Here is a 27,059-nt window from a genome sequence, read left to right as displayed (position 1 = left end):
GGGTAGGAATGGCTCAAGTAGGATGTTATTCCTCACATTGAATTTTCTCTAAAATTTTCATCACAGACCTTAAAGAACAACTTGAGAGAAGTAAACAGCATGTTACCGAGTATAAGAGCATGGCTGACAATCTGCAGAAAGCTCTCACGGAACAGTCAGAGGTATAGACATGTAAACACAAACTCCTGCTCATGTTGGCAGTGTTATCTTCAGCCAGAAATACGATTTCATCAGTTTAGTGATAAAAATATTTCATACTGATAACAAGCAGGTGCTGATGCATCTAGTTATGAAAGCTTAAAGAAAATTTCAAGAAGTCAGATTTACTCTTCTACAGCACCGTGTCATGTTACGTGGACATCTTTTGTATGTATTACAGTGTACTAAACAGTTTGAGGAGCAGTTAAAGAGAGAATGTAGAGAGAAGGATTCTGTCCTGGAGAGACTGAAATCGACAGAGGGAGAGTCTCAAAAGCAGATGGAGGATGTGATGAAGGGGCTGGATGAACAGCACAAACTGGTAAAAATGCATTTGTTGTAATAGTGCTCATGTACCAAGATCTCTGATTATCCCAGTCAGACATTGTATTTCTGATTTGTACTAAACTATTGTTGCAGTGAAATGTAAGATTCCTGTTATACATGTATAGTATGATGTATTTATTCATTTTTTCCACACAGAATGGAGATTTGAGGAAGCAGCTAGCCACGTTACAGCAGGAACTGGAGGATGCTGTGTTCACACGAGACTCGGCTCTTGCGCAGGAGGCGGCTAGCAGAGAGGAATGTAGTCAGCAGGTCCAGATGGCTAGTGAAGTACGGGATGTGTTAAATTCATATACAATTTACTAAGCAGCATTGTGTGTATAGAGGCAGATTCAGATGGCTAGTGAGGTACCGGATGTGTTCAGTTTATATACAATTTACTAAGCAGCATTTTGTGTATAGAGGCAGATTCAGATGGCTAGTGAGGTACGGGATGTGTTTAGTTTGTATACTGTGCAGCATTGAGTGTATAGAGGCAGATTCAGATAGTGAGGTATGGGATGTGTTTAGTTTGTATACTGTGCAGCATTGAGTGTATAGAGGCAGATTCAGATGGCTTGTGAGGTACAGGATGTGTTTAGTTTGTATACTGTGCAGTATTGTGTGTATAGAGGCAGATTCAGATGGCTAGTGAGGTACGGGATGTGTTTAGTTTGTATACTGTGCAGTATTGTGTGTATAGAGGCAGATTCAGATGGCTAGTGAGGTACGGGATGTGTTTAGTTTGTATACTGTGCAGTATTGTGTGTATAGAGGCAGATTCAGATAGTGAGGTACAGGATGTGTGCGATTTCTTGTTTATACTCCATTCATTAATGAAGTGGATAAAACCATATTATGAGATGCAGTGTACCATGCAACATAGAATTGCACAGTGCTAGATCTTTTGACACTCACTCTTACTAGACTATAGCAATTGATGTGCTGATAGTATTAGGGCCCTGCCTGTAGATGGGTACCTTATTGATGTGCTGATAGTATTAGGGCCCTGCCTGTAGGTGGGTACCCTATTGATGTGCTGATAGTATTAGGGCCCAGCCTATAGGTGGGTACCCTATTGATGTGCTGATAGTATTAGGGCCCTGCCTATAGGTGGGTACCTTATTGATGTGCTGATAGTATTAGGGCCCTGTCGATAGGTGGGTACCCAATTTTCCATACTGTTTTTACTATCCCTGCAGCTTTTGAATTGAAAATTCATCCTTGAACTTATTTATTTCAATGGATTACAGATCAAGTTTGAGTTTGGGTGTTGTTGACATATTTTTGAAAGAGTTAAGGACCTTGGACCATTGCCACACGGTGGGGCCTTTTTGTGATAGTGCAACAAAGCGAGGCCCTTTTTTATGCTTGCCATCACAATGATTTCTAATGTAGATACATGTATGAATAGAAATATTATACACCATATATTCATGTATATATGTTGTAAACTTTCTTTTTTGAATTTCCTTCTTTATAAACTGTCTTACTGTTATGCCCTCTGGGCCCAAAATTGGAATAAACTTATCTTATCTTATACTTATTATGTTAATAGTTGTAGTTATTTTGATTGAAACTTGACAATGATTGCTGTTACTTTTTTTGTAAGGCTAAAGACAAGTACCAGCGAGAACTGATGCTTCATGCTGCTGACGTTGAGGCTCTGGGGGCAGTCAAGAAACAGGTAAGAATAGCATTCCATCTACATTTACCTGTTTTCTGCTACAGCTAGTATTGTGCACTAACAAGAGTTAAGTCTTCAGCTTTGCAACACAATTTAGGTCACCAGCAGTGTCATTATGATCAAAAAGTGTGAGAAATGTTAACCATTAGGTCATGAAAAATTAGACCAATACTGTAGATAAGCCACTAAGTGTTATAATCTGAGGATTAAAGTAAATGCATTCAACACAATCAATTCTTACAGCTACGTTCATATTTTAGTGTCTTTGGAACCCCAAATCTTTACCCAGTAAAACTCGATTATACTGAACCATCTGGGCCAGCAAAAAACAGTTCGTTATAACCAAACTTTGTTATACAGTTGAACTTTGATATCTCAAAAGTCCCAACCAACATTGAAATACGTTTATAATGGTTTATAGCATATCTCAACATGATTATGATTCTTATAGCGTGCCCATACTTTCGGAAGCCAAAAAAATATAGGAAATTCTGATTTTTGGTCTATTGAAAGAAAATAGCAAGGAGTCCATATGTTTGTGATAATTTACAATGTTAATTAAAGATGGACTCTTTCCTAAGATAAGTGATTTTATATACCTTGGGTATGCTATTTAGATAGTTTTAAATTATTGTAAACATTTTGGCCAAATTGTATTGTTAGTGAACTTAGTCCCATGTATTTAGTAGGGGGTGTGCTCTTGAAAAAGGAATTTTATTTACCCAATGGCAAATAAAACTTCAAATTACTCGCCCTTGATTACAGGTGGCGCACGATCCGTTAACGTCCAAGGCGTTTCTAACCTCAAGTTTAAGAGAGCGTCGGGAGGACATGTTTAGATTAGAAAGTTGTTGAATATTTAGTAACGATGGCGGATTACGGTTCGTAGGACCTCACTGCGCTTAGAGACGAACTTAGAAAACGCATTGCAAGACTCTCTGGGCGGGAAGGAAAACACGTTGAGAGTTTCAGCTGTAACCGAATTTTCTCTGTCACATCGATTAAATAAAGACATTCAATACACATTGAACGTTTTTCATTATAAACTACTTCGTGGTGAAGTTTACATACTTAAACAGTAGTTTAGGTTGAATATAGAATACATCATAATTCTTTATAAGTTGTTGAATTGCATATGTTTAAAACAATAAGATGTGCCACCCCACCCCACCCCCCACCCCCACCCCTCTCTCTCTCTCTCTCTCTCTCTCTCTCTCTCTCGAGCTCGAGGATTAAGAATATCAATTATAAATATATCCATATATATCTGAAATTCTATTATTAAGCTGTTAAAATGTGTAGTAATAGTGAATGTATATGTATAACTTCTGTTTATGAAATAAAATTCACGATAGAGAAGGCACATGTATACAGAGTACATGATATATCATACCACATTAAACAGTTTATTTGCGTGTTTTAACTTATATCACTTACGTGATGACGTCACGATAGGTAAACAGTTTGCGATTAACTTTTTTATTAGTACATAGGGCAAGCGAGAGCATAATAATTGGCAGGTCAAATAAATTTTACTACCCCATATGCTAGCTGTACAATAATGATTCAAAATTTCGAGTTTCTACATTTTAATTTGATAAAAGTAGATATGATTCAAATTTTATTTCTAAAAAATTCAGAAATATCTTAATCTCTTGAGATGCATTTTTCTTCTGGTTTGCGTCAACAGTTAAAATAGGCTAGGACTGGTATTCGTTTCTTTGACGTATTGGACTGTACTTCCGTGGGTCAGTTGATAAACATGACATAACAACATAACTATGATAATGCAAACTTTGATAAGTTATGAAAGTTTGACAATTTCATCTCATATTTTGATTAATTTCATACGTATTGACTATTGAAGAATCCAGACTCGTTTTCCCTGAAATTCAAACAATATTTTACAACACTTTTTGAATTATAACAAAATTAACAATGAAAGTAAAGTGTTGAAATTAATTTACAATCCAGTCATCAAAAACGAAAACAAGACCTAAGAATATTCACTGCCTTACAGTTACAGTCTGATTATAGCCACCCCTCCATTACAGTCGTGTCGTCGTACCGAGTGACGGCGGAGGAGGGGGGGGGGGGGGGCTATTAGCAATCGCGTTCATTCATATTTTGACGACCTTGGTTAACTCTAAAATTAATTTTTAAATGACATCTGAAATGTATTTTTGTACCATACTTGGTTTATATATTGAGGACTCAAATTTCCCCTGTTCGATTATAGATCTAGTCTAGAAAGAGGGGGGTAGGGGGGGGGGGTCATAGAATTATAAGATCATTGATGACTGCATCACTAAGGATAAATAAAATTTCGGCATAAAACATTCATGCAGAATATTACGATCTACAGAGCAAATGTTTAATCCCCCGTAAATACTATCTGCAACAAAGTCGCCATCTGATATCTGTGAAGTCGGACTGAACTGAAGACTGAAGTTTATAGCGCACGACGCTGAGTGGAACATAAAACGATCGTTGTCGCTGTCACATTTGATGACAATGAACCAATTGATTTTTTTAAAAGCTTCATATCTCGGGAATTCTACCCCCGCTCCCTGTTTGGACAACAAAAACCTTACACTCTCTTATAAATCTTATGTACACCGGAAGTCAACAAGGACGTAAACGAGTCTTGCGCCACCTATGTTTGAAATAGGGGAAACAACTGACAAATATTCGCAATTGATAGGCTATAATTGACATCACACAATACACTGGTCACATGATCATCTTGAATGTTGTTCTTTATGTAACAGAGGAACTTGTGAATGAAAAAAATGTAAGGACCAGAATTGTTTTTTTTAATGCAACTGATATACATGTATGTGCGAGTATAGTATAGTATGCACAGCACAAAATGGATACTTCTTCCCCATTTATAGTTGCCTTAGCTGTGTTGCATTATGGTTTCTTTAATTGTACTTGATTTATTGTAGGTAGAAGGATTCAATTCTAAATTTGCAACAGAACAAGAATTCAGACTTAAGGCAGAGAAAGAGCTAGAGGAGGGGAAGGTAGTTGTTTTGTTTGATACAGTACATGTAAGGTCAAAATTAACTAAGTACTTGGTTCTCAGGCCAAATTTGTCAAAAATAGATGAGGTAGGGTGTATTTTCTTTCTATCTATATAAAACAGACAAGGATTTTTTTTTAAATTCAAAACTCCCGACAACAGTTCCAGCATAGAGCAATCATCAGAAAAATCTCCCACAATGTGCCATGGCAGAATAACCGCAGTGCTTTTTTGTATCTGAACAGATATTGATGTCAATGTGATGAAATATTTGGAACTACTTAACCTCACCAGCTCCTTGCAAAATTTTAACTGTTTATATAAACGTCTGGATGACACAGGCCTAGTCAAACGTTTTACAAACGGGAGTATCTGAAATGAGGTTGGCGATTCCGGATTATTAATTTTTGGCATATGAAGAGCACATGAGAGAAATTTTATTTCATTCCTTTAAGGATAAAAATGGTTAATGCATTGTTCAAATAGATGTGGGCAGGCCTGAGAACCAAGTAATTAATTTTGTTAAGCCTAAAGCAATGTTAAGAGTACATTTTAAAATTATGTACATGCATATGACAAAATGCCATGTTACAATTTTTTTTAAAGAACTCTTGGGCAGAACAGGAGAAGATTCTGAAGGAGGAGTATCAAAGATTAGAGAAGCGAAACGAGGAACTGTCTTCCCAGAATGCAATTCTTCATCAGCAAATGGAAAAAGTAGGACTTGTACTGTTTTTAGCTGTTTATAGATCTGCTTTGCCTTTTCAATATCTGTAATTGTTGTCCTATTTACATGTAAATTAACTGCATAGTAACATAAGGTTTCTCAAAGGTTGTAATTTTATTAAGAATGATGCATCATGCATACATTATTCTGTTTCCCAAAATATTTAGAGGAAATTTGAAACCAATTATTCATCGATTACTCCATTCATTTATTGTTTTTTATATTCCAGACAGTTATTTGTCATATTTTGAATTTAGCTTGTTCTTTTATACAGGTTTTTATGTCAAGTTAAAAAGTCATTGCATTCATTGAAAATACATTTAAACAGTCATAAAATACATTTAAACAGCCTAGTTTCATTATTGACAAAACATTTGTAGATATTTATGGATCCCAATACTGTGGAGTCATTTTGAAATGATTTAAAACCATGCTCATGTATAATTAGCTTTGACATTGACTGTAGATGAGCAATGAAGTAATGTCCATACAGCGGGCAGTAACTCGGTCAGGCTCACCACAGAAACAGGCCGACCTGTCGTTTGATGAAGAGACTTCCAGATCTACTGAGCAATTGCAGGAAGTCATCAGGTTTGTAATGACTTGACAATCAACCTGTGATCTCGTCCATCATTTTGTACATGGCGTTGCAATCTCTTCTTGTATTAACTAGCTAGATCAGTTTTTGCCACACATGAAAATCGTGAAAATATGACATGTATGCTAGGAAACTTATGTGTATGACTTTTGTAGATTTTTACGAAAAGAGAAGGAAATTGCACAGTCCAAGTTAGAAATAGTTCAGACGGAGTGTAACAATGTCAAACATCGATACAAGAGACTACAGAAGGAGCTAGAGGAAGCAAGAAAGACATTGACAGAGCAGCAGATCGAGGCTCAGGTACGGCATGGAGTCTCAGTCAAATGACCTCTTCTGCCCTTGGATAAACTTTTGAAAGAATGTCGAATCTTAGGTCCAAAATCTGAGTTCAAATCAAACTGTCTTTGTCTGAAATTTCATGTTGTCTCTAATTTTTGTGCTGATTCAGAATTTGCTCTGAATGATATTGAACCCTGGCCTGAATGATATTGAACTTTGGCCTGAATGATATTGGGGTTTTCTGTCTTGATCATTAAATCTGCTGGTTGACGTTTCATAATGTTTACATACAAATTATGCTTCTTGGTTGTTGTTGCAGTCATAATTTCACTGGGGGTTGGCACTTTCTGTATACAGTAAATGTCGTGGTTATTTCTATCAGTTGGGATATTTTATCCGTCTCAGCTTTTATTATTCTCCAATCCCCGACAAAGATTCATGTACATGTACAGTAGGATAACTAAATGTAATCTTGTGTCTGTATGTACGCTTGACTTCAGTTGCTATGGTATTTACAGGCCAGTGTACAGACAGCCTCCCAGCATGCTGACCTAATGAGGAAGGTAGAGAACTTGAACATTCTTACTGACAGCAACAAACTCCTGAGGGAGGAGAAGAATCGACTTGAACAGCTGACTCAAGAGCTAGAAGCCAAGGTATCAAAATGCTCATTAAAACTCTCAAAAACATATACTGTACATATACATGTACCTTTCTTTATTTGAATTTATTCAACTTCAGATGAACAATTTGATGTACAAAGTTTTGCCTGCTATGTGCACTGTTGTAGACAGAATTTCAAAATTAGAATTTTTTAAGAAGAAAAAAATGAATCCCAGCTTCTTTGTTTTCTTGTAGGTGTCCACACTAGAGGGCAGTATTAATCCGCTCCAATCCTCCCAGCGAGATCTGACAGCCGAGAAAGAAACCTTGATCATAGAGAGGGATACCCTGAAGAATGAAGTGGACCGTTGGAAGAGTAGGGCTAATCGCCTGATAGAACAGGCCAACAGGACAGATCCTGATGAACACAAGAAAATTGTGTAAGGCCTGTATTACAATTTTGTTATAAAGATTACCTCTATATTGCCTTGGTATTTCATTTATTGGTGTAATATACATGTAGATGTAGATGTGTTATGAGAATAAATAAACTGAGCTGAACCCACTATAAAGCTTTTATGCGGTTTAATTTTTCTATTAATTGCAGCCAGGAAAGAGATGCTTTGAAACTGAGAGTGAAACATTTGATGGATGAGTCAATCAAAAATAAGTGAGTCTATTTCCATTTATTGTGGATGTGAACACGGTCTCCAATTTGATATTTTCCTACAGTGCTGGCAATATTCCTTGTCATATGACAAAAACACCCTTTATTGTTAGATAACCTGTTCTTGTTCTCTGATTGACTGTACATGTATATCTGGAAATTTTTGAGGTACTTTCTTTGTGTGAGGTGGATGATGATTTGTTTTTAAAAAAAAAAAAAAACAATCTTGGTGATCTGTTTTTCATTTTAGTAAATGAATAAGATTTGGCAGAAGCCTATATTAGCCTTATTCCTTGACAAGCTGTTGCTTTTATCTTTAGAAACATAAGCAATATGAATATAGCTGGAAACGAATTTTCACGAGTCTTTTCTTAATAATAATGTGTCAGAGAAACACTTCACAAATTTAAACAAGAGCTACATGTACTTTAATCTTATTTACTGCACGTTTCATTAAGGACACTTGTCACACACAAAAGGTTTCCAATATGTGTACATTGTACTTTAATAGTAAACAGTACATGTAGTTGTACATTTTAAGTGTAACCATCTTCTTTCGGCATTTAAGAACAGGCATTGGTGCGATTTATTCCATGTTGTGGATTTGTCATTTGTTGAACTCTTAATTTTCATTGATTTTGGGGTGGAGCAAGATCATGAAATTAAATATTCAACAAAGTACTGGACAATTAACTATTGGATAATTAACTATCTTAATGAAAATGTTAAAAGGTTGCTGTCCAAGAATTTATGTTACCATTACAGAAATTGTCATTTTTGTCAAAAGCACATTTGTACATGATTATACATGTAGCAATTTTTGAAAAATGTATCTTGAGCCTGAGGTCTGAGAAAGTTTGTGGCAAGTGTCTTTAAGTCAAGTTTTGCATTCTTGTTCTTGCAGTATTTTTTATTCAGATTTGTTTGTTTTTTGTTGTTTACAATTTTTTATTTCCATCAATTTCACATAGTCAGGAAAAAGAGAAACTGACAAGGGATGTTAAAACGGCCAATGATGAGCAGACACGAGTCAAGTATGTACAAGTAAATCATGCTGTTGTCTCATTGATTAATGTCCTTCTACCCAATGAACCAGGGAGCATTTACTGGTGGTTCATGCAAGTGACCAGTCTGTTTATCTGTCCATTCCAGCTGAAATTTTTGATTTGTCAAGGTTCATTTTCATTTGGTTTAGAAAATTATTTTGTACTTCATTAAATGATTTGCACGTGACAGCATTGCGATTCCTTGGTTTATATACTTTAGAATGTTGCAGCTTTAAGCTTATCATAATACAACATGATTTAAATGTGAACTTTTATAATGTTATGAGTAAATGATGTTTATATGGGGAGGTAAAATATTTTGGAGAAGTTTTGTAAAAAGTCCTCCATCCATTATGTTATCTCCCATATTAAACACGATTTACTAATAATGTCTTTTTTAGGTCATTAGGAGGAGGGTGTTTGATAAAGTTTGGAAATGTTAAAGTAGCGTGGTAGAATTGCCCATTTCTTTTCAGGGGGGTCAGGAAGTGGGGGGGGGGGGGGGGGGGGGGGCATAGTGTTTCACAAGTGTGTCTTTCATAGATTGCTTTTCAATGTTTACTTGACATTATATGCAGTACATATATACAAAAAATTACATGCATATTACTTTCATTGTTGAAATTTGAGATTATAAACCAAAATTCTTGCATATGTACATTCATATTTCTGGTCTAACACTTCTTTTTAAATTTGAAAGTATGCAGTATGACAAATTGAGCAATACACCCACTACATGTATATGTGTTACACAGAGTGAGAATACAGACAAGGGTCTTTGTATTAAACACATTTGATAAACATACAAACAAAGGGATATGTGTGTGTGTGTTTTCGTCACTGTTTTGTGAAAATGAAATCTGGTTAAATGACCATCATGTATATTTATTTGTTAAGTTTTGCTAAGATCGGAGATGATGATCTGATCATAGAGTACTCTTTGGGTTATGCATGTAGCTATTTTAAAGATAGTTATACACTGTAGATCACTTTATTTTGGCAAGCTTATTTTCGCATGGATACAGGGATTTGCATTTATTTATTCATGAGACAAAACTTTTGTGAATTATTACTTATGGCTTAAGTCTTATATATGTAAGAATTATTCAAGAGAACTAAATTTTTGGGAATGCCTATTCTTACAAAATTATGCGTAAATAATGTTCCTGCAAATAAAATGTGATTTAGTGTACTGTAAACCAACATTTATATGCATGCGAGAATTTTTTGTGAGAACCTTGTCATCGCAAATATTTCACTTCGCAAAACAGCCCTTCAGTGTCTACGATGTATGTCTAATTAAATTTTGTTTAGGTTGCAAAAATTTGTTGCATCGAGCCAGTCTATCACTGGTAAGTTGCGAAATAAAGTCATCATGATTAAAAGCTGGTTTACAGTACAAACATTTAGGAATATCAGAAAGCAGGCTTGGATTTCTCAAAAAAATCTCCAACTTAAGTTTGAGTTTTCTATTATTTGAGCAGTCAAAATTTGAAAAAAATCTCAGACATAAGTTCAAGTTTCAACTTCAGTTTCTTTCAAGAAATCCAGGCCTGATCACTGCATGTAGAAATGAGTACATGTATACTTGTGTACGTACATAGCAGGAAAAACATGCTACAATGTCAAGTAAGGAAGCGTGATGATGTAATGGATACACTTGTATGATGGTATTCTTTTGAAGTGGAATTTGCTTTTGCATTGAATCGTTATTTTTGAACAGGAAATCACTACAGGATGTGACGAAGACAATGCAGGAGCTTACAAACAGAAACAGCAGTCTACAGTTAGTATATTACAACACATCTACCAGAAACTCGGTTTTGTCCGTTTGATAAATGATCAAGACTAAACCACTTTCAAAATAAATGTTCATTACTTATATTACATTTCAGACAAGAACTAAATCAGGCACGAAATAATGCGAGCTCGAAAGAGTAAGTACAAAACGGTGTCATGTTAAAATCTCCATTGTTCTGAATGTTGACTGATTAGTTTACCTGACAGCAAGGCTGTTCTTTGAATTACACATGCATAATTTGTTTTAAGATACCCCTGTGTAAGATCTCCTTTTGTTTTGTTTTTCTTAGGAAGGAAATTTTCCAGTTAAAAAACACTTTATCCGAAAAAGAGTAAGTGAAGTTTATATTGATAACATCATTTTCATTGATCCGTTTTGAATTTCTATTCTGGAGCTAATGTGTACATGTATTTCTTACTTTTAGAACTGAGTTGACACAAACGGTGAACAGAGTATCTGAAAAAGAGTAAGTGTACCTGTATATATAGATATACTAATAAAAATCTCTGAATTAATCGGCTTTGTACATACATTCTGTATATGCAAGTATGTAAATATGTTCAAGTAAAATCCTACACAAAATGAAATATGTAGGACATTAAGCATTGTGGGCTATTAGTAATTATTGTAGTTTGATTTACATGTAAATAATAATGTTTTAAACAATGCTTTTGTTTAGGAATGAGATCCAAGGGTTAAAAGAACAGGTAGAAGAGAAAGTTCGGGATTCAGATGAGAAGGCAAAGACAATCAATCAGGTAAACTCCAGATTTTTTTCATTGGATACAAAGAATTTTCCACTTTTTACTGAAACAGTAACCTTCAGTCGATATACATGTAGGTCTTCATGATTAAAATCATCTTTGAAGGAAAGAATCATTATCTGTGAACATATTTGTGTAAATTTGCAGCTTAGAAAAATTGGGCGAAAATACAAAGATCAAGCAGAGGCATTCAACAAACAGCTGGAAGAACTGAAAACAAAGACAGAGACAGAGCAGGCTACCCCACCAGTCCAGGAGGGAGTCACAGTGACTCAGGCGGAGGTCGACCAACAGGTGGGGGCCATTAAGGAGCAGCTGACCCAGTTGGAGAAGGAAAGGGATGACCTCAAGGTGAAGCTGGAGGCTCAGAGTGGGGAGTTTGGGGGAGCTAAGATGCAGCTATCACAGATACAACAGGTTGGTGTCTGACATACTGTTGCTCCCGTCACAATCAGAGAGAAAATTGGAACTAGATTGTATGTTTAGAATCGGACTTTGGTGTCTAGGAATTAGATTGTATTGTTATTTTTAAAGTACATGTACACTGTACATAAAACGTAAACAAGTACAGGTGTGTTTCGATGGCTCTAACTTTGATATTTCGAAGTTCTTGATCTTCCCAAGTGAAATTATGGTTTTTTTTCTCTATATAACTTAACAAATTTAGTATTGATCTCTAGAATTTTCAATCTCTCAAAGTTCTTGATTTCATGAAGTGAACTTTGGGTTCTGTAAAACATTTTTGTTTGTTTTTTATCTCGAAGTGGTGGTAACGTATACACACTATCCCTCAAGCATATAATTATTTGAGCTTGGACATCTCACTTGGATAACAGCGATTGCCTGGGACTAGCATGGTCATAAGTGACATCACCAGAGCTTCTTTTTGGAGAATTAGGCCTGATTGTTTCTGTGCTTTGTTTCCGTATATAATCCAACTATAGATGAAATTTTCAATTTCTTTGAATTTGACATTTAGACTTTATTTTTGAGAAAATAGTTTAGAGACACGCCAGTGAGATATTGCTATTTATAAGAATTTGTGCTTCGTATACATGCAAGTGACTGGAAATTGTGACAATCATGATCCGTATTAAGTGACTTTAAAACTTATTGATATTTATGAGAAATATATCTTGTTAACATTTATGTACATTTTTGAAGAATGAATAAATAAATACATAAACTTTTTAAAAAAAAAAAAAATTTTTATGCAAGATAAAGCTCTATGTTGTTGAAATCAAGTGAATTACAGAAAAATATGAAAGACAATGTGTCTAAACAATTCCAGGATGTTGTAAATATGTAATCCAGGTACTATGAAATCTGAACCATTATGATCGGACCTTAAATTTCCAAATTTATCTCAACCTTTAAACTCACCATTTCTTGAATTTTTATCAAGGTCCCTTGAACTTCGGGTTATAAAGAGCCACCAGTATGTAGAATATAAAAGACCTGAACAGATATTGATATAAATAGAACTTGTTTGTTAATTTTTTTTAAAAATAAATAAAGTTTTTCATTTTTTTTTAATTGTAACTTACTCCTGTTTAAATTCTTCCCTGGGAGGATTTTTACCGGACTTTGGATGTGAATTTCCCTCAGTGTGGGTTGAAACTTTTTTTAACAAGTATCATGTGATGGCTCAACAGACAGAGAATTGTATTTAGTCAAATTAGCTTTCAATAGACAGGAAGAATCATGATTTTTAAGGATTATGGTGGAATTAATTTATTTGTTTTTCATTCTATAGGAGAATACTCAATTGAAAACAGAAATTGAGCAATTAAAAAACAAGAATGTGGAATATGAACAGAAGCAGAACCAGTCCAAAAGTGTCCTGCAGGCTGTGAAGAAAAAGATCAGCTCTCAGAATGAAGAAATCAACAAACTAACAGCCGAAATCAATGATCTGAAACAGAAACTCAGCACTTCAGAACAACCCAGTGGTGGTAAGACCAGTCAAGAAGAGAGGTTTATGAAGAATGGATTTGCCTGTTTGCATTATTCTTTTAAGTTACGTTAATGCATTTGAGATACCTGGGGGTTATTGCTAGTGTTTATTTATTTTTTCAGCTACAGAGGAGGCCGAGTCAAGACTGACTGCCATGAAATCTACATTCGAGAACAGAATTAGTAACTTAACAAAAGAGGTTAGCGATAATAGCCATCAGGTCAAGACGCTGACAGCAGAAGTAGCAGAGAAAACCAAACAGGTGGAACAACTATCAACAGAGAGAGCAGAGCTGCAGGAGAAGGTATGAAATCTACCTGCATGTGCACTTCATTACATGCCATTTGTAAATTACATGTAGTTTACTGCTCAAATAATACTGCATATATAGAAAAACCCTCTGCATATATAGAAAAACCCTCTGCATATATAGAAATTCCCTCTGCATATATAGAAAAACCCACTATGTATTTTCATTATGTGTAGATGTAATGTACAAGATCAATCTGAAAAGTTAATGTTTTATGAAATTTATCAAATCATGAAATGGTTGCACTATCATAACATTTAACAACCAGCTAAGAATCATGAAATACAATACCTGTATACTCCACGCAACCTTTACAGATAGCAGCCATGCAGAAGCAGATTGATGCCCAACCTAAGCCCGTAGCCCCTCAGCCCCAGACGGCCCGATCCCCAGCTACCGTCACTGTTGAGAGGGCTCGGCCTGTAGACCGGTCAAGGTAAAGCTTGTGCATGTCATTAATTGTTATACTCCCCGAACAAAGTTCTGGGGGATATATAGGAATCACTCTGTCTGTCTGTTCGTCCGTCCGTCTGTCTGTGCAGATTCGTGGCCGGGCCATAACTTCTTTGTTCTTTGACTTAGGCATACCATATTTGGCACACAGGTGGATCACCATGAGACGATGTGTCGGGTACCTTCATGACCTTTATGACCTTGACCTCAAGGTCAAAATTAAAGGTTTTTTACAATGGATTCGTGTCTGGGCCATAACTTCTTTGTTCTTTGACATAGGCATACCATATTTGACACATGAGTGTATCACCATGAGACGATGTGTCATGTACCTTCATGACCTCCATATGACCTTGACCTCAAGGTAAAAATTAAAGTTTTTTTTTTACAATGGATTCGTGTCCGGGCCGTAACTTCTTTGTTCTTTGACATAGGCATACCATATTTGACACATGAGTGTATCACCATGAGACGATGTGTCGAGTACCTTCATGACCTCTGTATGACCTTGAACTTTGACCTCAAGGTCAAAATTGATTATAGGGTTTTCACATCGTCATACCATAAGACATGGGTGTATCACCATGAGACTATGTGTCATGTACATTCATGACCTCTTTATGACCATGACCTTTGATCTCAAGGTCAAAATTATAGGTTTATGCCATGGATTTGTGTTCGGACTTTATCTTCCATTTTATTCTACAAAGGCATACCATATTTTTACACTCAGGAAAGAGGTAATTTATACCTATTAACAACACCCTTTGGGAGATTGGGGTAAGCGGGGGGTATTCTTAGTGAGCATTGCTCACAGTACCTCTTGTTAACACTGGCATTCAATTCAACATTCAAGAGTTTGTTATTGAAATTTGAGTACAGAAGTCGGACCATGACATTGAATGGAAAAATAGTTAGATATGTATATAAGTAAAAATTGTGAATTGAATAACTGTTTTTCATCTTTACTTTTCTTTCTGTTTTTTATGCCCCCATAATCAGAGATTCAAGGTCACATAGTTTTTGGTCTGTCCATTTGTTTATTTGTCTGCAAAAACTTTAACCTTGGCTATAATGTTTGAATGGCTGGTGATACAGCTTTCATACACTGTATTTCACATGTGTTTTTCTTGTGATAAGACCTTTCTTTTTGTACCAAAATTTTTGACCTCATGATCTTGGAGTTTGGCTATCAGTGTTCCATATAAAGCACAAATTTTTTTAAAAATCTTTAATTCAATTTTATTTTATTTATTTTTTTATCTTTCTTGTTTTATAATATAGAATTTTTAGAAAGTTTTATTTTGTCAATATAAATTTTTTTTTTACCTTTTTTCCCCCAGTGCCCCAGTTGTAGAATCTCCCAAAACAGCCAATATAAAACCAATGTCAACATCACCAGCTGCAGTGAGGCCCCAGGCCCCTCCCATCCAATCACAGATGGCAGGGTCAAGGGTCATTGCAAACATCCGTCCAATGGCCATAGCCCCCACCAATATATCTCCTCTAGCTGTCAGTGTGCCTACACCTACAGCAACCGTGATGCCAACCACAGTATCTCAACACGACACCACTGACAGCAGTAAGACATTCTACGCTACATTTAGAATTTGTACAAATGTAGTTTTGTAAAACATACAATTTTATTACAGTAACAATAAAGTATTCTATGTATTTATTTTTATGTGAAGGAAACTTTATCATTACATGTATATGTGCAGATGAGGTGACTCAAGCTCAGTTGTCTCCAGTGATGACATCTCGACCTACACAGCAGGTCCAGAGAGTCACCCCACAAGTAGAGGCTTCCTCAGGTGAGTTTATCCCAGAAATCCAACCCACTATCCAAGAAAGATGCTGATTTTAGCATTAGATTAAAATGTTCCCATTTAACTTTTACAAGTTAATTTCTTTTTTTTATTTAGATGCCTCAACACCGGCAGGTGGATTAATTATTCAAGAAGTTCCAAGTATACAAGGTAACTAAACTAAGTTTGGATTCTGTGTATTCTCTTGTTTGTTTTAAAATCAGGTGCATATTCCTAAACAACCGAATCTTTAATATTAAATTTCAAGATGCTAAAACTTTCCAGAACAAACAGTGACACAATCAGAGCCCGAGGTTTCAGCTCCCAGTGACAATTCAGATAATCAGTCAACATCAGGTGCCACAGTGAGAGAAGTAACGCCATCTACTTCTGCTTCCACGGTACCAAGGGAGGTAATTCCTGTAACAAGTGTGGCCCCAGGAGCTAAGGATACCACCAGTGTGCCCTCTGTTAGTAGAGAGGGACAGTCCCTTGGGAAGAGAAGTAGGGAAGAGGCGGAGGGGTGTGTTACTCATTTTTACATATTGAATATTATAACAACTATTTAAAGATTATTTTGTTGTCTAATTGAAACTTCCCACATGTAATTGAATATTCATTGTGAAATTGTCATTTTACTTTCATTTTGCAGTCAAAGTGAAGAAATAGAACCAAAGCGAACCAAGGTTTCAACAGCACAGGTCAGTCTGAGACATAATATTTGTGTAGTATTTTAATTTTGTAGCACATGTATTACAGTGTAGTATATAGAGGGTAGAGTGTGCTTTAATATCATTTTATAGCAGGTACAGGTGACTCTCGATGCCTCGAACTTCGATCTCTCGAAGTGAAATCATGGTCCCTATTTTTCTCTCTATATAACAAAGCAAATTTACTATCGATCTCTTGAACGTTCGATCTCTCGAAGTTCTCGATCACTCGAAGTGAAGTTGGGTCCTGTAAAACACATTTCATTGTTTTTCACTTTCGATCTCTCAAAGCGGTTGTAGCTTATACCCACTGTTACCCAAGCCTGTAATAACTGGGACCTTACTTGGATTTTGTTGAATGCAGGAGGGTAATTAAGTGTTTACATAGTTGAAACATCACCAGTGCTTCTTTGTAGAGGTGACACACTTGAGTATATAATTTGCTAATTGGTCGGTTTACACCTTGCACTGGGGTTTTTTGTGGTGATGATTACAATTATAAATAATCAGACTGAATAAAATCTATAATTTGTTTTGACCTGACAACAAGAGAGTAAGTTTTATACATAATTTAGAGATCTACAGACTGTTAAATTTCTCGAGTTTGTTCTTTGTGTAAAGTGACTCTAAAACACCGTTTTACTCATTCGTTAGAATTTTTGACATAACATTGTGCTCTTTTTAGTTTGTGATAGTAAAGCTTCATCGGAACTTGGTTTTGTATGCCTATCTAAGCATGATTAAAGAACAAATAAATACATAAAGTTTGAAATGTTTTTATTAATGCAAAATAAGGTTTTTTATTTTGATATCAAATTAACTACCTGAAGAATATGAAGGAAAACATTTCAAAACGATATCATATATTTATGATCTTGTTGGTAAACATTTCCGGCTACTGTAAAATCTTAACCATACTGGCGGACCTTCAATTTCTGAATTTCGATTTCTCTAAGTTTTATCAAGGTCCCTTGAACTTCGAGTTATCGAGAGTCACCTGTACATGTACTTGTATTCAATTTAGGGCTCCCCAATTCCGGCCATCACAGTGACAGATGAGCATGCCAATACACTGACAGTAACAGAGGAACAGCCAGCTCAGGAGCCAGAGAAAGACAATGCTGAGGTCCCACCACCACAGCTTACAGTCCAGGAGTCAGAGGTAAACATAATACTAAGGTTCCACCTCACAGCTTACAGTCCAGGACTCGGAGGTAAACAGATAGTACTGAGGTCCTACTTCACAGCTTACAGTCCAGGACTCGGAGGTAAACAGATAGTACTGAGGTCCTACTTCACAGCTTACAGTCCAGGACTCGGAGGTAAACAGATAGTACTGAGGTCCTACTTCACAGCTTACGGTCCAGGAATCAGAGGTAAACATAATACTAAGGTTCCACCTCACAGCCTACAGTCCAGGACTCGGAGGTGAACAGATAGTACTGAGGTCCTACTTCACAGCTTACAGTCCAGGACTCGGAGGTAAACAGATAGTACTGAGGTCCTACCTCACAGCCTACAGTCCAGGACTCGGAGGTAAACAGATAGTACTGAGGTCCTACTTCACAACTTACAGTCCAGGACTTGGAGGTAAACAGATATTACTGAGGTCCTACCTCACAGCTTACAGTCCAGGACTCGGAGGTAAAAGTTAGTACTGAGGTCCTACCTCACAGCTTACGGTTCAGGAATCAGAGGTAAAAGATAGTACTGAGGTCCTACTTCACAGCTTACGGTCCAGGAATCAGAGGTAAAAGATAGTACTGAGGTCCCACTACAGCTTACGGTCCAGGAATCGTAGGTAAACGATGTAAGTAGGGTATGGCAAGACGGAAAGTGAAGGTGCTTTCATGGTTTAGTGAGCTGTTTACAAGACATCTGTATTGTAAGGTTTTCTTTCACTATTTTTAAATGATACATATTTACAATACGTTTTGTGCTGTTAGAATTATGATGTTGAAGACAGAATATTCCAGTGTATATCAATTTTCTCTTTGTTTTAGACTTCTCTTGGACAAAGTGAGTCCACAGAATCGACCAACATGATGGAGGATTTGTCTTCACAAGCGACACACTCGGACTCCCTGGCACAACAGGTCAGTCAAGTCGAGAACACTAGTTGCTCTCTTTATGATTTTATGGACTTGTGGCTTTTAAAAATGCTGAGTTCAAACATCGAGATTACTTATTTTCTAAAAAATGTAGTATGAAATATTAGCAGTTCATTATTTTAAAGTATTTTCATGCAAGTGTATCATTTATTTGAATAGAAATTTTGGCGTTTTCATTTTTGGCGAATTTTCCTCATCTGTGAAACAAATTGCGCCAAAATTACCTGGTATCTCTACAGTTATAGTCGATTAATCATGTTTGGTGATAATTGATTAGGCAATGCTTAAAATCATGTAAAATTGCATAAAATAATGAGCTTCCACTATTTAGAATTATAAGGACCCCTTATTGAAAATGTGGAAGCCCTAAAGAATCATATTTTCTGCCTGGATGTCTAACATCACCTTAAAGTAACAGCAGACCTTCAGTCTCTAACTTTACTATGCTTTCATTGTGACACAATGTGACATGGACCTTTCATATTTTATATAAAGATAGTATATGATTAAAGAAAGACACCAACAGATTTTGGGGTCATGAGGTTAAAGGCCAATGTTACAGCAGACCTTTACTCCACCCAAGTTCCATACACTTTCATTGTAACATAAAATCTTGAAAAGTTTTCATCTTACATGTATAGCTTTCGTATTCTACAGAAAATAGATGATGAGTGTCTGTCCATCTGCCTGTCTGTTTGTCTACCATCACTTTCATTTTCATTGTGACACAATATTTTGAACATTTTTCAACAAGAAGGCTTTCATATTTTATACAAAGGCAGATGAATGTTATAAGGAAGACACCTATAGATTTGTTGGTAATGAGTTCAGACTCCAAGGCTACAGCAGACCTACCCACTAAGTTGACTACACTTAAATGCTCTATACATCATTGAGAACCTAAACATAGCAATTTAGATGTTTGTTTACATTATGTAGAATGTTGAGGAGATTGAGGAGGAAGAAGAAGAGGAGGAAGAGGAGGAAATAGAAGAAGAGGAAGGAGAACCAGCCATCATTATTCTGAGTGAAGATGAGGTCAGTGATAAATAAGATCAAGTGATGTTGTGTTGGGAGGTGCTATTATTCTGAAAGAGAATGATATCAGTGTTGGGAGGTGTCATTATTCTGAAAGAGAATGATATCAGTGTTTGGAGGTGCTATTATTCTGAAAGAGAATGATATCGGTGTGGGGGAGGTGCTATTATTCTGAAAGAGAATGATGTTGGTGTTGGAAAGTTGTCATTATTCTGTGTAAGAAGAAAGATTTATGGAGGCATTATTTATGTTTCTGGGAGGGTTCATTATTCAATATGAGATTGTAGTCAATGATAGTTTTATGGATATGCAGATGGGTATTATCTGTATTAAGTGCTTATAAGTATATGTACAAAGAAGAACCTGTAGCATGTACAGTTGTACTTGAGCATTAACATATCATTCTTCTTAGACACAGAAATTTTTCTTTATTTGTTAAACTATAATTTTTTATTATTATTATATTTAACAATGTCCTAAAAAAAAAATTCATGTCTATCACATGAGTATGTACTGATCAAGTTTCACTGAATTAATTATTGTACTCTATCTAGTTCTCTGTATTTTTTATTTTGTGAGGTTTACGTACACTGTAATTTAAGGCTTACCAGTGTGCAATCGAGTCTGTCAGATTAGCAGCATCATTGTACAAGAGATTGAAATACCGGTAGTAGTATTTTCTGGTATTGAAAGATTATATTTGCCTGTTCATCCAAATCCTTAATGCACATGATCTGCATATAATAACATCCCTCAAATAAATAGAGGTGCCAGAGTGGGACATGTAATGCTTTTGCATTGCTCTCAGAATGCTTGTGTTCAATGAGGTGGTACCTTTAGTATTAAAAGTGTTGTAGAATTAGAAACACTTCATATTTTTTAAGGAGGTGTCATTTTGTGTTAAGATGCTATTGGTGTAAAGAAATGTTTGTGGTGAGGTAGTTTTAATGATGGGCCAATAGGAATAGGAATTTCTTCCAAATTCATGTATAAAATTGGCAGCTGTGTTAATTACATGTATTATTTCATAAAAGCCAAAATATTACTCCAGACTGATTATAAAATTGGCAGCTTTGTTAATTACATGTATTATTTCATAAAAGCCAAAATATTACTCCAGACTGCTTGTTGTGACATTCCCCATACATGTATATTCCTTTTTGTCTATGGTAGGAAGAGGAAAATGAAGAAGATGAAGAGGTAGATGAGGAAGAAGAGGAGGACATCGGAGAGGATGAGGATTATGTGAGTACAGCATATTGATTTAACTTCACAAGTTATATGTTTTAAACTACTTTCATGACCTGTTTCTAATATAAACAATATGGCTGCCCCCACGTTTTCACCCAGTAACAATATACTTTGATTATGTAATTAAAACATATATTTTAATTTTTTCATGTCATGAGTTTGATGTTGAATATGTTAATTTATAATTACTGAGATGTCATCAATTTCTAGGGCCATATTTCATGGATATGTCAAAAGATAATTTGATTGATATTTATTTTTCGTGGAAATTTACTCTGTTGTTCTTATAGGCAAACATTTTACTTCATTGATCTTCTAATCTTGTGGTCTGACCAAACCACAAAAACAAAAAATTTGAATTGATGTTCAATGAGTAATTTAACACTACTGTATAAGATTTGACATGCCTACAATGCAAGATAAAAAAAATATTCAAACACTGAAGTAAGAGTGATTCTGTTGAAATCATTCAGATTTGAATTTTATGATCTATCAACACCGAATGTAGTGAAAGCCAACACTGCAAGTTATTTGCATCTACGTGTAAAGAATATTATGTCTCTCTCAATCTAACAGTGAGTATAATCGAAATGGCTGAACCTCAGATGACAGTACCTCCATTTATTGTACATAGTATAATATGACTAGCAGTCCATACTGACAACCATTCACTTAATATTCAGTTTCACATGCATGTATCATCACTTTTTGAAGTATTCTCTTGTGACTCTGATGTTAAAATCCCATTGTGTTGTATGAATCGAATTGTTGCCACAAATGACAAACCAGAATGAGTAAAATACACTAGGCATTTATCGCATTATCGTATGTGAATTTGGTACCCAACTTTTCTTATATTCTAAAAGAATGTCATTTATTGTTGTCTTCTTGTGTGACTTTTAAGATTATTTTTGAGTTATTCTTCCTAGAATGAAGATGATGAGATGGAGGGAGAATATACCTCATCTCAGCTAGAGGAAATTCAGGCTGAAACTCAGCCAGAGGATGATGATGTCATCCAGTTGGATGGTGGGTGCTGAATTTGTTACATATCTATATAGTTTATTGGACATGGAAGCTCATCTGAGCTTTCCTGATTGAAATGTGTCTGTCTTTGGTAAAAAAAAAAAAAAAAAAATTGCCCATTTTTTACCTCATCTCATTAACTACATGCTAATACCAACAAAACCCGGCACAAATCAACCTTTAGTAGATGACCCATTCCAAGGGGCGATAATTTAAAAGACCAAAAAATAAGGCTGAGTGTTTTAAAATATTCTCAAGAACCACTAAACTAGAAAAGCCAAAACTTCTTATCAAATGAAGATCCAGTTTGTTCAAACCATGACCAGGGGACCAGGGTAAGATCATGCCTCTGATGTTATTCCACCTGGCAAAGGATGGAACCATCTAATATAATGGGGCATTAAGGTTTGAATAGGAATTCAATGGGTGTATACATGCACATGTAATTTAGCAAATAATGTTTAAGCATTTATACATGTGTGTACAGTAAAATATCTGTATCTCGAATATGGTTTATATTGAATACCCCGTTTGAGTCGAAGTCGACCGCCGGTCCCGGCCGTTTTCCCTATATAAATGATTTTAAAAAATTCTGATATTTTGAACACGGTAATCTCGAATACCCCGCTTATGTTGAAGTATTTTCAAGGTCCCGTGCCCTAAATTCACCTGGTTTATTTCGAAGTGCATTCAATTTTCTGCTCTACTTACCATACCTGGCGTTGTTAAGTCACACATTCATGCCCGCGGATACACCAATTATAATTGATGACCATTAATCCACGCTCGCCTTTTCCAAGTGTCTACTCGGTCGTAATAATTGGTTCAACGGCTTGGGTGATTAGTTAAGTCCACCGATTATGAACTAACACACCCAATTCCAGGGATGGTGTTTTGAATGATACACACTATATCATTAACATGTGGGTTAGATAAACGCACAAATTTGTCGAAGTGCGCTTGAAGGTAATGCTCATAATAATTAGGTTCTTTCACTACAATGCAATAACTACATCACAGTCGAGCCTGGACATCAGTAAAGTAAGCATACAAATTTGTACGATCATCTTAATTTTGAAACACATTGTAAATTCAATGGGATGTTTATAGATTTAAAAAAAACGAAATATTTGTCTTTGAAATTCCACAATATTAATTTATCAACTTGCATTAAACTATAAGAAATGGAAACGGGGTTGTTGTTTATAATGCAAATCCCATACTATGCATCAAATATTCCCCTTCAAAAAAGAATATTCAAGATCGATTTTGGATATCTCGTACCCCCGGATATCCCGAAGTTTTTTTTTGAAATCCCTCGGCCTTTGAGATAAAGATATTTTACTGTAGTGATGGAGAAAACTTGTATGACCTACGACCTCCTGGGCTAGTTACCTACACCAGGATCCTTTAGAATATGTCAAGTAACATGAGAATGCTGTTACATGTAGTCAATTAATTTTCACAAGACCTTATTTCAGCAATCTTGTGTTGACCGATTGAATTTTCAGCAAGATTCAGTTTGTTTATCATATTGTGAATATATACAAATTCATTCTAGAGAAACTTTGTTTTATTACAAGGCAAATTCATGAATTTATGTGAAAAAATGAAGTTCAGTGATGTACTGTAATGTTTGCAGTTAACGATCATCCAGAGACATTGCAGTATACTCACTGTTTAGTCGTCATTAGCAGGTTTGATTGAATTATTGTTTTTAATAAGCCACTATTGAGTGATTTGTGGATAAGCTAGGTGGCTTTGGTGAGCATTGTAACTTATTGGTATCTTTTTTTTTGTTCAGGTCAGTGTAATATTTGATGACTCTGAGATAACAAATAGATTACTCATGTATTGTATTTATAGATGACTCTGAGATAACAAATAGATTACTCGTGTATTGTATCTATAGATGACTCTGAGATAAACAAATAGATTACTTGTGTATTGTATTTATAGATGACTCTGAGATAAACAAATAGATTACTCATGTATTGTATTTATAGATGACTCCGAGATAACAAATAGATTACTCGTGTATTGTATTTATAGATGACTCTGAGATAAACAAATAGATTACTCGTGTATTGTATTTATAGATGACTCCGAGATAACAAATAGATTACTCATGTATTTATAGATGACTCTGAGATAAACAAATAGATTACTCGTGTATTGTATTTATAGATGACTCTGAGATAACAAATAGATTACTCGTGTATTGTATTTATAGATGACTCCGAGATAAACAAATAGATTACTCGTGTATTGTATTTATAGATGACTCCGAGATAACAAATAGATTACTCGTGTATTGTATTTATAGATGACTCCGAGATAAACAAATAGATTACTCGTGTATTGTATTTATAGATGACTCCGAGATAACAAATAGATTACTCAGAGATAACAAATAGATTACTCTGAGATAAACAAATAGATTACTCGTGTATTGTATTTATAGATGACTCCGAGATAACAAATAGATTACTCGTGTATTGTATTTATAGATGACTCTAAAATCAACAAATAGATTACTCGTGTATTGTATTTATAGATGACTCTGAGATAGCAATTAGATTACTCGTGTATGGTATTTATAGATGACTCTGAGATAAACAAATAGATTACTCGTGTATTGTATTTATAGATGACTCTGAGATAACAAATAGATTACTCGTGTATTGTATTTATAGATGACTCCGAGATAACAAATAGATTACTCGTGTATTGTATCTATAGATGACTCCGAGATAAACAAATAGATTACTCGTGTATTGTATTTATAGATGACTCTGAGATAACAAATAGATTACTCGTGTATTGTATTTATAGATGACTCAGAGATAAACAAATAGATTGCTCGTGTATGGTGTTTATAGATGACTCTGAGATAAACAAATAGATTACTCGTATATTGTATTTATAGATGACTCTGAGATAACAAATAGATTACCCGTGTATTTATAGATGACTCCGAGATAACAAATAGATTACTTGTGTATTGTATCTATAGATGGCTCCGAGATAAACAAATAGATTACTCGTGTATTGTATTTATAGATGACTCTGAGATAACAAATAGATTACTCGTGTATTGTATTTATAGATGACTCTGAGATAACAAATAGATTACTCGTGTATTGTATTTATAGATGACTCCAAGATAAACAAATAGATTACTCGTGTATTGTATTTATAGATGACTCTGAGATAAACAAATAGATTACTCGTGTATTGTATTTATAGATGACTCTAAAATCAACAAATAGATTACTCGTGTATTGTATTTATAGATGACTCTGAGATAGCAATTAGATTACTCGTGTATGGTATTTATAGATGACTCTGAGATAAACAAATAGATTACTCGTGTATTGTATTTATAGATGACTCTGAGATAACAAATAGATTACCCGTGTATTTATAGATGACTCCGAGATAACAAATAGATTACTTGTGTATTGTATCTATAGATGACTCCGAGATAAACAAATAGATTACTCGTGTATTGTATTTATAGATGACTCTGAGATAACAAATAGATTACTCGTGTATTGTATTTATAGATGACTCAGAGATAAACAAATAGATTGCTCGTGTATGGTGTTTATAGATGACTCTGAGATAAACAAATAGATTACTCGTATATTGTATTTATAGATGACTCTGAGATAACAAATAGATTACCCGTGTATTTATAGATGACTCCGAGATAACAAATAGATTACTTGTGTATTGTATCTATAGATGGCTCCGAGATAAACAAATAGATTACTCGTGTATTGTATTTATAGATGACTCTGAGATAACAAATAGATTACTCGTGTATTGTATTTATAGATGACTCTGAGATAACAAATAGATTACTCGTGTATTGTATTTATAGATGACTCCAAGATAAACAAATAGATTACTCGTGTATTGTATTTATAGATGACTCTGAGATAAACAAATAGATTACTCGTGTATTGTATTTATAGATGACTCTGAGATAAACAAATAGATTGCTCGTGTATGGTATTTATAGATGACTCTGAGATAAACAAATAGATTACTCGTATATTGTATTTATAGATGACTCTGAGATAAATAAATAGATTACTCATGTATTGTATCTATAGATGACTCCGAGATAAACAAATAGATTACTCGTGTATTGTATTTATAGATGACTCCGAGATAACAAATAGATTACTCGTGTATTGTATTTATAGATGACTCTAAAATCAACAAATAGATTACTCGTATATTGTATTTATAGATGACTCCAAGATAACAAATAGATTACTCATGTATTGTATTTACAGATGACTCTGAGATAAACAAATAGATTACTCCGAGATAACAAATAGATTACTCGTATATTGTATTTATAGATGACTCTGAGATAAACAAATAGATTACTCGTGTATTGTATTTATAGATGACTCGAATGACAGACAGATGGAAGCACAGGAAGAGGATGTTTCCCAGACAACACAGCCACCCTCCTCGGCCTCTTCTGCCTCCGTCCTGTTTGGTCAGAGAATGCCATTCAACATTGAGAGGCAAACATCCATGAACAGACAGCTGGCACCTTTTATCCTGGGGGTAGGTTTTTTTTTTATATTTTAATATGTAGTTTAACTTGTTTATATCAGATTGATAAATTAATGCTTTTATCA

General features: G+C 35.0%; 2 protein-coding genes across 6 annotated transcripts in view; one reads left to right on the top strand and one right to left on the bottom strand.

Moving 5' to 3' along the window:
• The window catches only part of LOC125670354 (solute carrier family 17 member 9-like), a 960,148-nt gene that overhangs the window by 751,999 nt on the left and 181,090 nt on the right, over window positions 1-27,059 (bottom strand). The gene's annotated exons all lie outside the window — the stretch shown is intronic.
• Window positions 1-27,059, top strand: part of LOC125670350 (nucleoprotein TPR-like) — a 50,530-nt gene that overhangs the window by 20,087 nt on the left and 3,384 nt on the right. For all 4 annotated transcript variants that reach the window (XM_048905461.2, XM_048905460.2, XM_056161977.1 and 1 more), the window contains 32 exons: window positions 67-161; window positions 380-520; window positions 682-816; window positions 2,138-2,212; window positions 5,164-5,241; window positions 5,847-5,957; window positions 6,434-6,558; window positions 6,721-6,868; window positions 7,366-7,503; window positions 7,706-7,890; window positions 8,058-8,120; window positions 9,089-9,151; window positions 10,887-10,949; window positions 11,059-11,100; window positions 11,254-11,295; window positions 11,389-11,430; window positions 11,644-11,722; window positions 11,876-12,145; window positions 13,485-13,683; window positions 13,808-13,989; window positions 14,313-14,431; window positions 15,792-16,030; window positions 16,170-16,262; window positions 16,374-16,427; window positions 16,542-16,779; window positions 16,909-16,957; window positions 17,991-18,128; window positions 18,970-19,062; window positions 20,017-20,115; window positions 21,289-21,360; window positions 22,296-22,395; window positions 26,819-26,985. In XM_048905461.2, coding sequence (XP_048761418.2) covers window positions 67-161; window positions 380-520; window positions 682-816; window positions 2,138-2,212; window positions 5,164-5,241; window positions 5,847-5,957; window positions 6,434-6,558; window positions 6,721-6,868; window positions 7,366-7,503; window positions 7,706-7,890; window positions 8,058-8,120; window positions 9,089-9,151; window positions 10,887-10,949; window positions 11,059-11,100; window positions 11,254-11,295; window positions 11,389-11,430; window positions 11,644-11,722; window positions 11,876-12,145; window positions 13,485-13,683; window positions 13,808-13,989; window positions 14,313-14,431; window positions 15,792-16,030; window positions 16,170-16,262; window positions 16,374-16,427; window positions 16,542-16,779; window positions 16,909-16,957; window positions 17,991-18,128; window positions 18,970-19,062; window positions 20,017-20,115; window positions 21,289-21,360; window positions 22,296-22,395; window positions 26,819-26,985 — 3,737 coding nt within the window. The remainder of the gene's footprint in view (window positions 1-66; window positions 162-379; window positions 521-681; window positions 817-2,137; window positions 2,213-5,163; window positions 5,242-5,846; window positions 5,958-6,433; window positions 6,559-6,720; window positions 6,869-7,365; window positions 7,504-7,705; window positions 7,891-8,057; window positions 8,121-9,088; window positions 9,152-10,886; window positions 10,950-11,058; window positions 11,101-11,253; window positions 11,296-11,388; window positions 11,431-11,643; window positions 11,723-11,875; window positions 12,146-13,484; window positions 13,684-13,807; window positions 13,990-14,312; window positions 14,432-15,791; window positions 16,031-16,169; window positions 16,263-16,373; window positions 16,428-16,541; window positions 16,780-16,908; window positions 16,958-17,990; window positions 18,129-18,969; window positions 19,063-20,016; window positions 20,116-21,288; window positions 21,361-22,295; window positions 22,396-26,818; window positions 26,986-27,059) is intronic.

This window comes from Ostrea edulis, chromosome 4 (genome assembly GCF_947568905.1).
Source record: "Ostrea edulis chromosome 4, xbOstEdul1.1, whole genome shotgun sequence".
In the NCBI taxonomy this organism is placed as follows: domain Eukaryota; kingdom Metazoa; phylum Mollusca; class Bivalvia; order Ostreida; family Ostreidae; genus Ostrea; species Ostrea edulis.
This window is presented reverse-complemented; position numbering and strand designations above follow the sequence as displayed.